The sequence below is a fragment of the Stegodyphus dumicola genome, chromosome 8 (assembly GCF_044657685.1).
Source record: "Stegodyphus dumicola isolate Sdum_Otavi_A_Nest chromosome 8, ASM4465768v1".
NCBI lineage: Eukaryota > Metazoa > Arthropoda > Arachnida > Araneae > Eresidae > Stegodyphus > Stegodyphus dumicola.
In genome coordinates this window covers 114,053,899-114,069,662 of record NC_140775.1, presented here as the reverse complement: position 1 = coordinate 114,069,662, position 15,764 = coordinate 114,053,899, and the positions used below count along the sequence as shown (strand labels likewise).

At 30.7% G+C, this 15,764-nt stretch overlaps 2 protein-coding genes across 2 annotated transcripts in view; one reads left to right on the top strand and one right to left on the bottom strand.

Annotated features, from left to right (window-relative positions):
* The first annotated feature begins 1,507 nt into the window (after positions 1-1,507).
* LOC118204250 (transmembrane protein 170A) lies at positions 1,508-13,619 on the top strand. The gene is made up of 3 exons (XM_035376585.2): positions 1,508-1,757; positions 11,976-12,146; positions 13,277-13,619. The coding sequence occupies exons 1-3, from the start codon at positions 1,706-1,708 to the stop codon at positions 13,405-13,407; spliced, it is 354 nt and encodes a 117-aa protein (XP_035232476.1). The 5' UTR covers positions 1,508-1,705; the 3' UTR covers positions 13,408-13,619.
* The window catches only part of ND-B22 (NADH dehydrogenase (ubiquinone) B22 subunit), a 59,861-nt gene continuing 57,603 nt past the window's right edge, over positions 13,507-15,764 (bottom strand). The window contains exon 5 of the mRNA XM_085822302.1: positions 13,507-13,667. The gene's annotated coding sequence lies outside the window, so the exon portion shown is untranslated. The remainder of the gene's footprint in view (positions 13,668-15,764) is intronic.

Below are 15,764 nucleotides of genomic sequence, written 5' to 3'. Positions count from 1 at the left end.
TTTTAACAATTCATACGCTTTTGGTACGTCATCTACGACAATAATGGGCACTTTATCAACTCTGCTTGTTTTTGAGCTGGAGTTTGGTTTTCTATTTGCGGGAATGGTGTCACTTTTGTTTGCTTGGTCTTTTGAGGTGGTAGTGAGTTGAGTTGCTGATTCATCTTCACTGTCCAAATGCATGTCGTCTATTTGATTCTCTAATTGTTTTTATCGATTGCTGGTTTTGAGGGAAGGCTCCTCATCGGAGTCAGAATCCGTTTGTCTATGGCGCAATTTTCTTTTTCTTTGTTCTTTGAAACCACTAGTGGATTGAAGTATGTCGCAGAAGTTTTTAATCTCTTCAAACTGTTTAGAGAGCTTGTCGTTAGAGGTATGCAATTCGTTTATTTTTGCATTGGCCATCTCGCTTTCCTGCATACGCAGTTGATTAATGGCTTTTAGAAGGAGAAAGTTTAGTTCTTTTTGATCACTAGCGGACATAATCACATTTGGGTCGTTACAGATATCTTGGATATCTTCCACCAAGGATGTGGTAGTTTCGACGTCACTGGATAAAGTAATTTTGTGATTTAATATTTGGAGAACGTTGGGTTCATCGAGATGTCTCATGTGAGGATTTTCTGAGTTTGGAGGTGAATTTTCCATGTTTGTGTTATTATTAGTTACATTTATGTTTGTTGTGTAATATTTATTAATCATGTGAGGTAAATAGGTTGGAAAAAAGGCCTAACAAGAGGCCGTACCCGAAGGTACCCTTATCAGCACAGTGAATAAAGAGAATCAGAAGAAAGAATAAAATACGACCTGTTTTTATCCAGCGAAGGATTCAGCAGAGGAGTTAAGGCGACGCTTCTGCGAGGCGAAAGCCAAAGAAAAAAACAACCCAGAGCCCGTGAGGCGAAGTCGACGAACTCGATACAGTAGCGGGGGGATGGGGCAGCAAGGCAAGGAAACGGAGAGCGAAGCGATAAGACGTCTATCTCGAACGCTGTCCCTCCACGGAATGGGGCGTATATCAGAGTTGTACCTAATAACACATGAATATCTGGCTCACTTATAAAATCAAGATGGCTTAGCTGATCACATTATTGCTATCATCAGCAGTTATCACATATTTTAACACTGTTTTTTGCAGTGCCTATATAACAGAAAAAAGTACCAACATTTCTAATAACATTTTTTAAATGGAGCACTATCATTATGAGTTATAAAATATACTCTTTGTGTCTTATTAGGGCAAGTTATTAAATTATAGAAGCCTAACAGTCTCTTAATGAAGATAAAGTTACAGAAATGATAATTACTTATGCCTAAGTAAGAAAAGATATATTTATAATTTATTTAAATATGTTATTAAATTGATAGGAATAATCAATTGCTCAAGTATATGTTAAAATCTAATATAAACCTAACACTTATAAATGTGATAATTACTTAAAATGATTTCAGTTTATTTTTTAAGACATCTAAGCTTGATTTTTTGCCTTCGGGCAGAAAGAGTTAGCGGATGCGAAACAAGATATCTGTTTACTTCGTGTGTATGTATGACGATTAGAGCCGCAGTATTTATTAAACTTTCAAGATGTAATTACAAAATAAATAAAGCGGAATCGAAATGGATATCTGTATAGTGGACTAAATATATACGTAAATCACGAAATTTATTATATAAGGTTATTTTAGCCATTGACCAGTATTTGCAATGAGTATGTTGGAAAATGAAGATTCAGACGCACCCTTGGAGACTTTTTCTGGTAAATGAGAAAATATATTTCAGCTATTATTCATTACAATGTTGGACTTACTTTATTTAAATTATATTCTGATATTCGTAAGTCATTTCAGTAATAATATTATCGGGTTAGAGTAGACTAAAGGGTATCCCTTGTATTATCGCAAAGTTGTTGTTTCATTTATCGCGAAGTTGTTGTTTCATTTATGGTAAACTGAGTATTTGGATGTTCCGCAAATATACTTTTACCTAGAATTGGGTGCTCCTTTGACTTTTTAAGTGAAAATATATCGAGGTGTACATGGACAAAGTCCATGGAGTGTGCAGTGCCAAGTTTGTGCAGTTCTCTGATGTTTTTTGGGGGGAAAGTTCAGAATCGCCCACTGCTTGGCGCGATTTTAAGAATTGCATATGCTCGGTATCCGTGTACACATCGACCTTCTTCAATAACCAGACAGCCCAGGATGGGCCCTTGCCTTCCTCAGAATCGAATTCCAAGTTCTTCTATCCCTGGCCATGGACATCCAATTGGTTATTTTTAAAATTCTTATAGTCTGTTTCCAAATAGTTGAGCCACCTAAGTGTAGGTTTCCCTCTTTTTCAGGTGCCAAATGGGCTGGCCAAGAAGATCTTTTGGTAAAACTATAGTTTAGAGTACCCCTTGGTGATTTTTGGCAGTACATGGATACTGATTTTGTGCAATTCCTTGACTCGTTATTTTGGCTTGCGAAGCAGCGATTTTCGTGCCCGCCGCTACAAAGCCAAAATAACAAGACAAACAATTGCACAAACTCGGTATTTATGTACACATCGACTTATTTTCACTTGAAAAAAATCCCCGAATTGCACAAAAATGGCATTGTGCACTCTTTTGACTTCATCCATGTACACATCGACCTATTTTCGCTTTAAAAAAAATCCCCGAATTGCACACTCTTTTAACTTTATCCATGTACACATCGACCTAGTTTCACTTAAAAAAAAATCCCCGAATTGCACAAACTTGCATTGTGCCCTCCATTTACTTTGTCCATGTACACATCGATATATTTTCACTTAAAAAGTCAAAGGAGCACCAAATTCTACAATATAGGCAAACAAAAAATACATAATCTGAAACCAAACAATAGCATAAAAAAGGAAAAATATGTTATACATTTAAGCACTACCAAAAGCAAATATTCACTTACCATGATTTTCGAGTTCGCTTCGTACACCCAGAGCCACGTAAAAATCAAAATATCAATCATACTCAAATGACCTTTCTCAAACAAGGTAATCTTTCTGATCGAGTGCTTCACATAACAACTATCTCAACCTTTCTTCCTACAAACCCATCTAAATGGTTTCTACGTTCGATTAGACGCATATCCTTCCTACATACAGGACACTTATAATGGCTACTAAGTAAACTTTCATTTACACACCAGTCAGTTAAAGCTCTTTTCCCGTTTCACTCCAAAACGTATAGAAACTTCAAATTAATCTTACTACATTCGGCCATTCTACCATCTAAAGAATCAAACCAATACACACCACAAAAACGCTTACAAAATATCCCATGATTCAAACTTTCCCAAAATCATGCACCCGATTACGTCACATTAGGTTTTCCATAATATTAAACTACTCAGGCTGCCATAAATGAAACAACAACTTGGTGATAAATCAAACAACTTCACCATAATACAAAGGGTACCTTAAAGTCTACTCTACCCGATCTTTTTAGTTACTCGATTTTCATCCATTCTGCACATGTGTCCTGCCTATTTAATTCTCTGAATCCTTATATATTTTACTAATCTATTTCTTTAAATATATGCATATCCTATGTTATGTATATGCATATCCTTTAAATATATGAGGGAGGTCGGTCATTTTCCCTACCGACTCCACAACCCTGATTTTTTATCATTGCATTTATTTTATCTCTAATGATAAACAAATTAAACTTTGTCCTTGTAATCCTAAATTTAATTCACTCTCCAAAAATATCAGCTAAATATGATAAATACACCAACCATAATTCACTAAACAAACTCTTTTGTAGTTCAAATTTTGAATCGCAGAGGAAAATATGAATTTCTAATCAAAGTTAAAAAAGACTATTTAAAACTTTGTCTCTTTATAACCACCTTACTTCGGAATATAACAAAAACATTTCATGTTCACTGCCCACCTCTTAACATAAAATCATAAATATTCTTGAATTTTAAAGCTTGATTTTTAATAAAATTAACAATTTTCGGGGATTGTTTTGGCTACTAATGCTTCACGATGAATGAAGCAGTGAGTAAATTTAGTTTCAGGTGCGACTTTCTTTATTTGAGAAAATAACACTGGAATGTTTTCTTGTTAAACACAAGCTCCGTAACTGCATAAGGCAGTGCACATATTTCAAGTAATATCATTCTCAGATTCAAAATTTCATTTGAAGTTGCTATACCATAAATAGATTCACAAAATAAATACTCATTGGCAATTCGTTTCCTTTCTTCGAAGCATATGTGAACTTCATAGAATTGCAATGCGAAATACTCGCTGTGTTTTATGTTTTGAATAAGTGTCTCTTTTATGGAATCTGTCATTTCATGAATTCGTCGACTTACTGTATCATTTGATAACGGAATACTATTAAGTTCATTAGCCTCTTTTCATTGAATAATGTTAAAACGCTATCTTTAGATGCTGGTTACACAGTACAAAGTCCGTAATCCGGAATGATCTATAATCTGGACCTCAAAGCCACAAACTTTACGCATGCATGTAAAGAATGCTTTACACATGCACACATTGAAAGAAATGTTTAATAAAGTAAACAAATAAATATTAAGCTTTTTTTTTTTTTTTTTTTTTATTTTTTTTTTTTTTTTTTTTTTGTAAAATTTGATACCCTTTAGATCATAATTGCTCTTTATTTCATATTTTTAATTGTATAATTTCTGCATGCCATCTTACCAGATTTAAATTGATGATCTATAATCCGGAATTGCCGAAGTCCCAACGAGTTCGGATTACAGACTTTGTACTGTATAAGGTTTTCTCCAGTAGTGTGAGCCTGCCTAGCCTTAGCAATTCTTAGCTTACTAGGTAACTAACTTCCAAAGCTTTTTTACTTGAAGTAACAAAACCTTTCATTATTTGTTTACTATTTTGATTTACTCATTTTACATTTTGATTTGATTACGTTTATTTTGACTTTGTTTACTATTTTTGATTTACGATAATTTCCTCTTAAATTATTCTTCAGATTTATCCTTTAAATTGGCATGCTTAGATTAAAGATGTCTTTTAAGAAGCTATACTTTCATACCTCAATATGTTGTTCACCACAAACACAATGAGGTTGAGGGTCCATTTTATCTCCACTCTATGTAAACCCAAATGATAAATAACTTTCATTATGTTTTCTATAAATAGTTTTTCTTTTCTTTTCAATATTCTTAGTGTTAGTGGATTGTCCTGGATACATCACATGTGAATCAACAACTTAGTGTTAGTGGATCAACTTTTCTGCTTAGTCAATCCTAGCCATTTTTCCATTTTGAAAAATCTAGGTTTGTTTATTATTCTTTCACAAATTACACAATATATTATGAGTTCTTCAAAAACAAACTACAATTTTCTCAAATCACGTAGAAAAGTTGTAGACATTAGGATTTTTGAAGCAGGGGAGATGAAAAATTAGCAATGCCTTCGCCAGGAATCGGACCATGGACCTCTCAAATACGCGCCGAGTGTGCTAGGCATTACACCATGAAGGAGAAATACCTTATAAAGTAAGGAATAACAACAAGAAGACAAAATACCTGCTGTTAGAGACAGCAAATCAACATTAAAAAAAAAAATGATTCTAATTTCAAATAGGGTAATATGAGTCCGGATATGGTGGCTACATAAAATTGAGACATGCTAATAAATTGATCAACTCTAAAAGATTCATGATATGCTATTATCATTTTATATGAACTTATTTTTTATTTTCTATTAAATACAACATCCATTTCTATTACTCCTTTTAAAAACATCATTTATGACAAATTTTGTTATGCCTATGGCTCAAAGAATATTTCTGAAAATAAAAACTGATATTTTTGCTATGAGTGAGCTATTAACCTTGAACAAAGCTCAGATCGCAAGAAAATACTTAAACGGGATGTTGGAGGTATTTAATTTTTGAGTTTAATAGTTAAAAATGCTTTGTTTCTTTGCATACCAATTTTTCTCTTGTGTATGACCAGTGGTATGCAAAATAATGTTTGACACCCAGTGGAGTTTAATTGGAAAACTGAAAAGTGCTAATGGAATTTTTAAGTATAGTGATGATGCCAACACCTTTATGCAAGTCAAATGTTGTACTCTAAAATAGAAACATTCACATGAGTGTGTGGTATTAAAGTGCTTGCACCTTTATAAAGGTGTCCTTATAAAAGGCATGCCTGTTTTCTGTAAGAAAGCGATAAATGAAAAAGTCGTGAAAATAAAGCAGCTGATATTATATTATACATAAAATGTTAATGAATTATCATAATTATATTTTAAGAGTATACATTATACACAAGCTTTATTTAATTTATTAAACTAGAATTATTCCAAAATAAAATGACTGAAGTTAAATCGTGGATTCTGTAGCTAAGGTTTGTGTTTAGTGTTTTAAGTTATGATTTTTAAAATTAATTTTTAGAGAATTTGTCAGAGAATATTTTAGTAATTTTTCTATACTTCCCCTCCCCCATTTCTTTAATAACTTTAATAATAATCTTTTCTTTAATCTAATCTTCTTCTTTTTACTTTAATAATAATCTTTTTCTTTCTTAATCTTATTTTTTTAATAATAATCTTTTCTTAAGTATAAGTTGAAAGTTTTCAATTCAGTTTTAAATCTGATATAACAAGTTAACCACAATACTGCTTTATGATTCTGATATGGAATGTCATGTGCAAAGAAATAAGATAAACGTTAGCACAACAGTGACTACCCCATTTAGATTCCTGCATCATCGTATTCATGTGATGATGATTATATGAACAGACCAAATGTTTTTTAACAGTATTAAATAAAGTCAGCAGTTTTATGTCTCCTGTATAATCTGAAATTAATCTGGTAAAATCTATCATGCATTTGGCTTTATTTTATTTTATATTTATTCTGGATTTAATAAAGTAGTCATTCTTTAATAAGGCTTTGCATATTGTTACAGCTTCTGCCATCTAGTTTGATTTTGCACCAGAATTTATTTTGCGACTTAGTGATGCTCATTAATAGGAACACCCATATTTACAAAACTTCATTATTTTAGTTTTATTTTATTTGCTTATAGTCTTTTATATGCAGATCTGTTAATATTATTTAAAATGTAGAAACTGATTAAAATATACAATAGATTAGTGAATATACTTTTTAAAATCTCAGTTAAAAATTTATATTATACTTTATATCATGGAAAGTCACATGTCATTTTAGCATCTTGTGTTATCATAAAAAAAAAAAAAGTTTGTGTGTGTTTGATACTTAACATGCATTCAGCAGGGAGAGGTAGGCAAAACTGCTCTTCTTTGGAATAATAAGAGTGCTGTTTACTCTCTGAACTGAATCAATTCTTTTTTATGATTTGCTGCTCACTAGAAATAATCTTGAAGCTCGGGAAGAGGGAATAGATTAAGATCGAACAAAACTTGAAATCCTCAAAACTTCAGTACAAAAGCAGCCTCAAAAATTGAGAAGTATTAGAAATTATTGCAAGCCCATGTTGCACTAGAGACCTTTCATTCTGTATATATCGACATCAATCCTAAAAATACAGCAACCCTGCAAGAAATAACAGTAAGAAGGGAAATTTTATTAAGCAAAACTTATTAATGTTTAGACATAGTTTAAGCATATTTTATTTTGTTTTAATGTAATAATTCTGAAAAATAATCTGTAAAATCAATTTTTGTTTCGAGTTTTGCAATTATTGTTTTCAATATTATCATAATAAAGAGATGGAATTTCTAACTGATCATTAAAAAATTTATAGCTTAAAAAATAGAGTAACACTTGTTGGGAAGCCAGAATTGATAGAATTACAACACTAAAATAGTATATTTGGACATTAATTACCGTATTTGACAGCATATAAGACACACCCTTATTTAGAAGACCACACACAAGGGAAAAAAAGTTTCAATAGTCCGCGTGATAGCACGGTACCACAATAACTTAAAATGTTATTTTCAAGTTCAGGCCAAGATGGAGCTGGACATCGAACGTTATATTTTTGTTCTTTAGCAGTCTTCAGTTGATCTTCCTGCAGTCGCCAAGTACGTATCATTTTTTTCGGTAAGTGGTGGACCAAAATGCCTTGTGCTGCTGCTCTGTTTCCATGCACTTTGGCGTAGTTTAACACTCCTAGTTTATACTGAATTGTATAGCTTAATCTCTTGTTTCCTGTAGTCATATTTTCCAGGGTATTTTTTTAAAACAAATAGTTTTAAAACATCAATACCGACTCTTTTATACAGAGTAGCACCAATACCGACACGTGTGTCAGCTGAATCAAAGTCTATGTAAAGAAGGAAAGGCTCCTCCATACACGTAATGTGACCGTTGAACCTGTTTGAACTTCGACATCAGCTTCGCGCTTTGACGCTTTTTGGCGACAGATATTTCACGCATGCGCAAAATAATTATGGCAGATGTAGAAAAAGTTATGCGTGTCCAGACCTTTATCTGGGCTAAAAATAGCATTCAGTATTGAAAGTTAACCTGTGTCCTTCACGTATAAGACCCAGGTAATTTTTTGAGACCAAATTTAGGAAAAAAAGTGCGTCTTATATGCCGTCAAATATGGTACTATGTCTAATGAAATTGAAAAGAATGACCTAATAACCTCCCACAAGGCAGTAATACTTGAAAGATGGTTCAATGGTTTCAGTTTTATAGTATTATGAATAATTTGGTATTATATTCTCTTCCGGATGAATATTATAAATAAAATTAATCAAATAGTAAATATTGACTTAAATGGACCCAGATGCTAAAAATGTGTTATTGTTATTTGAAAAATTACTCAAAAAACTGTCTGTTATATAGCAGAAATAGAGATAGTGAGAACTTCAACATACAGCTAATATTGAAGTCATCACAGAGCAATGCAAATTATAAATTGCAATAATATATGCAGAATGCAGTGTGATAAAGAACCTGCTGATGAGTCTATAGGAAAATAAATTAAGTTTTTTTAATATCGTATTGAACACCGCACTGATATCTTTAGATAAAGGTATCAACAGTTAAATGATTTTATTGCCATGTGGAATTTGTTTTTATAGAATTTCTTTAAAATTTGTCCAGAAGAAAAGAAATCTCTTAAACATTGTATTGATTTACAGCTAAAATTAATAGTTGATTCCAAATCAAATTCTGATGGAAATTTATTGTGAGATGAACTTCTGAGTTTGTAAAATTTCTCTTGTATAAAAAGACATTTTGTGCAGATAAGACCTGCAATATTAACTTATAATTAAATATTATGATTAATTTAATTTGTTTTATTTGTATTTAGAACTTAACATGAATGTTTTATTTGTTTTTAGAACTGTTTTATTAGTTGCATATTTTTTTAAATTAAAGGCATGTTTATTTATTAAATAAATGCATAATTGTAAGCTAAGTTCAAATGATAAGTATAGACTATAATTTAATTGTAAGTTATATTGAACATATCTCCTATGCAAAGGTCTACATGGTTTGCCATGTTTTGGTTTTTTAGAAGTGCACCAAATATACTAAATATGACTTAACTAATGGACTTATTTGATGGCTCGTAAGACAAGATACCAATGAGCATATTTCACATAATGGCACCATATGCATACATATGCATTATGATGTTGCATGCTGAAGTGGAATTCTTTTGAGAAGGCAAAATCATTACATTTATTATGTCCATGTATGTTATAATATATAATATACCATTATAGCTGCAGATGTATCGTCAAAAGTCATTAATTCGGACACCTATAATCCGGAATGATAACTTTGTAACTGAACAAGAAATTATGTCTGTTTATAGAATTAAAGAGAAAGTATTATCACATAAAAAACGAAGCAACTTAAACAACTTACATTGAAAGAAATGCTTAATAAAGTAAACAAATAAATATTAAGTTTTTTTTTTTTTTTTTTTGTAAATTTTGATACCTTTTAGATCATAATTGTTCTTTATTTCATAAATTACGATTTCATATTTTTAATTTTATATTTTCTGCATGCCATCTTACCAGATTTAAACTGATGATCTATAATCCGGAAAAATCGATAATCCGGAATCGCCGAAGTCCCGACGGGTCCGGATTAACGACTTTTGACTGTATATGCTATACTATTAGAAATAGACAAAGTAGTGACTGCTCTATAATCTATCTCATCATCTTCAAAACAATGTGTCACTATACTTGCTGATGGTTCTTGCCAGACTCACATCATACTGTGTGGCTATATGATCTTTACAGGTTGCAAGCCATGTCTCTCCTCTTAAATACTAGTACACTGAAGTTGTGAGGCTTGCTTCATTCATCCTTTCTACACGTCAGTTCCATATTTGGATGACAATGGTCGAATTTCGACCAACACGACCAGCAGTTTGATAATATGATGATCCACAGTCACAGAATGTCATTATTCTTTTGCAGTCAAATACAGCAAATGCTGTTGTATATTCCATCTTCTTACTCAAGGCATACTCTCCACTTCTAGTCAAATAACAAAACATGATTTGTATGTGAAAAATCCATCCTCTGTTCATCTCTTATTATTTCTAAATGATATTACAAGTGCCCATTATTTGCATGTGTACTTTGCTAATTATTTTCATGCTGTATCTGTTCTGCAAATTTCACATAAATTGGCTCTTCTTTTATGATACTGCACACCCTAATCAAGTACACATATTTTGGCAAGGAACAAGCTATGTGGTATTTAAAGAAACAAAGTAAAAGATTTAAATAACATTGTGTGCTTCAATAGAAATAGTTATTTTCTGACAAGAAATATCGATTCAAGGTTTAACCGCTTCCTTTACAAATTTTTTTGAAAAAAATTGCAAAAAATCATCACATATTATTATTAATAAACAACAAAATGAAACAAATAAAAATATGAAGGTTTTTAAGTTGAATTTTTAATTTTTAGAAGGTGTAAAAGCATTTATTTTCAATATTAGTTTACTATCCTGCGTTATCTCGGGCAAAGAGAAAAAAGTGAAATATTAATCTTTGTATGATAGTTTTTGAAACAAGGGACAACACAGAGTGATACCTGACATTCTACACTGGTATCTGGTCTCTTTTTCTTACTGGCTTACCGCTGGAATCTCTTTCACCAGAGCACAGAGTACACTGTTTCATTGGATTTGATTTTTTTTTTTTTTTTTTTTTTTTTTTTTTTTCCCCACCTCTTCAAAATCACTATCTGAAAAATCATCGCTTTCGCTATCTTGCATCATCGCCATTATTTTATTTTTTTTCAACGCACGCATCCTTCTTTACTACATTACTAATACATTACTAATCCACAAGCCAACGTATACTATATAATAGGGAAACACGTGACCAATCAATCCAAAAGAATTGCGCAACCAACAAAATTTGGCAAATTGCCAATCAAAGTTGAATATTTTCTTTCATTTCCTCCAGATCAAATAAAACCGTGATAAAAGAAATCGTACTAACAAATTCTGCTTTGCCCGAGTTTTCTCGGGATAATAATTAACTGCAATATATATAAACCCGAGATAACTTGGGATAATCAGGCAAGCGGTTAATGTTCTGGTTTAGATTTTGGAATTTTACAGTATATTTTTTACCTAAAAATATAAAAAATAGTCTAATCTTAGAAACTCGATCATCATGAATACTTCTGAAAGCAATGGATTTATTTATTATTCGTGAAATTTCCAAAGTTGGAGAAAATGTGGAAATATATATATATATATCATGATAAAATTATAATTCTGCTTGCAGCTGCAAGGAAAGCCATAAGTTTAGTATGAGAGTTAATGTACACAATCTTAAATTTTGTTTTTTCATACAATGTTTTTGTCAAAGATTTCTAATATTATTTTACTTTTGCAAGTGTATTTTCTAGCTTTGTAATGAATCTTAATATCTAAATATATGCTTTAAGTCATATTTTTTTTTTATTTTGTAATTTTTTATATGTATTTATGCATATTTAATGAAATTATATTTGTTTCAGAGATGTGGTATAAAATATTCACATGGGCTCTCTTTTCATCATTATTTGTCCATTTAATTAATGCAGCAATAGCATTTGGAACACTTTGGAAGCACAAACTTGGTCGTTTTACAGCTGTTGCAATTTTACTTTTTGGGATCATTGCACCAATAACTGGAGGCGTCATAACTAGTAAGTACATCACTTAAGTAAAAATATATGTGATAAGCAAAAGTATTAATCGTAGTATATCAATTCTTGTGAGTATTTGATGAACAATATTGCATAATCATTTATTAAATACTAATTAACGATACATAATTATGTCTAATTTGAAACCTAGTTCATTATGTTTTGTTTGAAAAAAATGGTTCAATTTGATCTGAGATAGTCAGAGAAATTAAAACTTAAATTTCAGTGAACATCCCGTATGTATTACAACAATAGTGATGGAGATTTCAGAGGATGATTGAAAAAACAGTCAATGAAGGAAAAAATGACAAGAAGAGCACTTGTGATTTCAGCTGCTTTAACTTCTGACACAATGAGGCTTCTGCCTCTACAGAATCAAGGCAAAGAAGTAAAAGCAAACAAATTCGTTAGCTTGAGAAAAAAAATGCTTTCGTGTGTACTAAAGACGATGAATTAAGAACTACTGAACTGTGTTGTCAAATGAGTCACTCAAACCAAATAAACTTAATAGTCATGTACACACCAAACACCCAGAATCTCAAAAATAAAAACCACTGATTTTTTTCAGAAAAAAAAAAAGGAATCTGAAATGTAAACAAAATTAGCATTTCAGTTGTTTGAACTAGGCTTTGCTCTAGAAACTTGCACAGATATCCACTAGTTAGTAACATACATATGTTACAATTATGTATTCTGCATAGGCACATCTGTGATAGTTTCTTGGGGCACTTTTATTCTTTTAACTATGAATAGTTAAATATAAACAATTACTACATTTACTAATCAATAAAAATTTATGAGTAAAAGACAAGAATAGATCATTTTATTATTCATATGGATTTTTACAAAAATCTAATTGAGTTTTTAAATTATAGAATGAAATAAATTAACTTAAATTTTATTGTTTTGGTATTTTTGTACATATTTATAATGGATAATAAATTTCTAAAGTTTGGAAGTGCCAATCTACAGAGTAAGGTTAATTTGATACTGCAAACATTAAAACTACTTTAAAGTCTATTGTAAATTCACTAAACTATAAACAGTATTTAATTACTGTATAATATACTGAATTTGAATCAAAATGTACAAGCTTAGTATGTTTACATAATTTATAATTTCTCTTTTAGGTGCTGCCATAGCTGGAGTGTATAGCGCTTCAAGATTCCAAATGATGCCAGATTATGCTGCTGTTTGGGGTGCAGGACAAACATTTTTAGTCGTTGTAATGTCATATACAAGAATACTGGCTACATTATGATTTTATATTTCATTGCAGATTTATGTATAAAAGAAATATGTATAAATGTGCAATATATCAAGTACCTCAAAACTGGTTTGTATATAACAACATACTAAAAACTTTCTATATAGTTATTTAATGTACTCTTATCCAAATTAATATATCAGTTTTTTGTTCTCCTTTACTATTAGAATGCTACAGAAATAAACTTTAAAATTGGACACATTGAATCATGCTTAATACTTTATTTTTTCGTATCTTCATTCCATGTAGCCAGGCTAAAAATAAATAAAAGTATGTTATTATGGTATAAAAAATACATATAAAGCCTAAATATTTGAGTATAAAAGAAAAGTTAATTATTTTTCAAATAACTCATTCATTAGATATTTTCATTTGAGAAATTTCAGATTTTGTATCCCACTATTATATTTTATAGGATTCAAAAGGAATAGAAAACAAAAACTCCACACAGATTGAAACCAGAGGCTTTTCAGATATCAGATCATAAAAGAAAAATAAGATTCAGCCTAAAAAAAGCAAACTAAAATATTAAAGAAAGTATATATCAAAGCAATTTTTTACATTTTTCAGACATGTTTTTTCACATCTAAAGATTGTTTTAGTTTAAGGATGTTACCAGCCTCATATTGCACAGTTGTAATTTAGCTTTGTTTTAAAAAATTTTCTCTTCATATCTTCTTGGTATCCTCTAAATTATTATCAGCCATTTGAAAGTAAATTTTTAGTTTATTCAAATTTATCATCCAATCCATTGTCATAATTTCTTTCAGATGAAAAAAGCAATTCAGTCTTTAATGGACCCCAAATTCAGAAAATTCATCATTACAACAATTTATTTCAGTTAAAAGTTAATGAGGCCATTAGTTATACCATGTATTTATGAATATAGAAGTTATGTGGTTTTGCAATGTTGCTAACTATGAATGACTGAATTTGTGGAGGCTCCAATAATTTCAGGTTTTGGCTCATTTACAAAAATTGATTGGTGCATAATACTTGGAAAAATATTAAACTGTAGCTCTTTAAATATACATGGTCGTTTATCTTTTTATGATATTATAGATATTAACTTTTTCTCTAAACTAAGAAATAACTGAATATAGTAATCCTCTAAGTTACAGAAAAAGTGCATTTTGTAAATCTGTGTATAACGAATTTTACTAATTCAAATTTGTAAATTGTTTAACCTCATAAAAACTAATAATTATAACACATTTATGAGTATTATTTGCTTACTTTCTATTTTAAATGAAACATCATGCAGCAATATAAACTACAAAATGAGGGAAAATATATCAAAAAACTTAACAATAGCCACTTCTGTATCAAATCAATCCAAGCCTCCTGTTGTTAATGTTTGTAAACTTCAATCTTGCACCTTTCATACTCCCAACAATGCAAACTATATCTTTCATTGTGCACTAGTTTTATTTATATTTTGAGTTATTACTGATATAATTTTCTCTTTTTCATATATACAAATTATTTTTAAATTTTCTTCTACCAGTGCATTTGGTTTTGCATTTAAATCCAATTTAAAAGTAAATAAGCAACACTAACGGTGCAAACTGACTAAACTGCATGAATCTTATTTGAATGTAAGAAGTACAGATTATGGAAAAGAGAAATTCATGCAGTTCTTATTTCTAATTGGTTTCAGTTTAAATGTTACAGTATTAAGTACTTAAGTAACTGCAAATTTATGAAGTTTGGGAGATTACTGCGGTTACTAGCAGTAAAATTACTACTGCATTCTTAAAATTATAGCCATTTAACATTTGCATGCATAAAAGTACAGGGAATCTGCTTTGAGATATGTAATGAGTTACAGAACTGACTGAAGTTTGTGTCTAGATTAGATGTACAGGATGTATAATTAAAGAACCCTATTTCGAAACTGCCTACAAGCAAAACCAGTGATAAAAAATTGTGAAATTTTGTTGTGGACTTAATGAAGGGATAAGAATGCCTTTGAGAGAAAGAAAAATTAGTTACAAAAAAGAATCACCAGAGGGCATTATATTAATAAATTATACATTTAACCACACCTTCACAGTAGTTTTACAAATTTTGATACAAAAAATTTTGTTCCACGTGATGGCCATCATTTTCAGCTACCATTTGAAATCACAAGATGGCATGCTCAAATGTTCCCAAACCCAAAAATTGCATGGATTGGGGATCAGGGAGGCCACACATTATGAAAGTGCCTGCTGTTTATCTAAAATAAATGTACTAACAAAATGCGATCTCATAAACTTATCATCATTGTGAGCAACAAGCACACTGAACAAAGCAAATGTTTCTAGATTTTTGTAACAGCTGCTGCATGATGTGAACAAAGATTTACA

Bases quoted from the DNA above. Each gene is read 5' to 3' on its own strand.
- LOC118204250 (XM_035376585.2), top strand. From the start codon at position 1,706: ATGAGTATGTTGGAAAATGAAGATTCAGACGCACCCTTGGAGACTTTT. The intron at 1,758-11,975 runs GTAAATGAGAAA...TATTTGTTTCAG, and splicing joins ACCCTTGGAGACTTTTTCTG to AGATGTGGTATAAAATATTC. The intron at 12,147-13,276 runs GTAAGTACATCA...TTTCTCTTTTAG, and splicing joins AACTGGAGGCGTCATAACTA to GTGCTGCCATAGCTGGAGTG.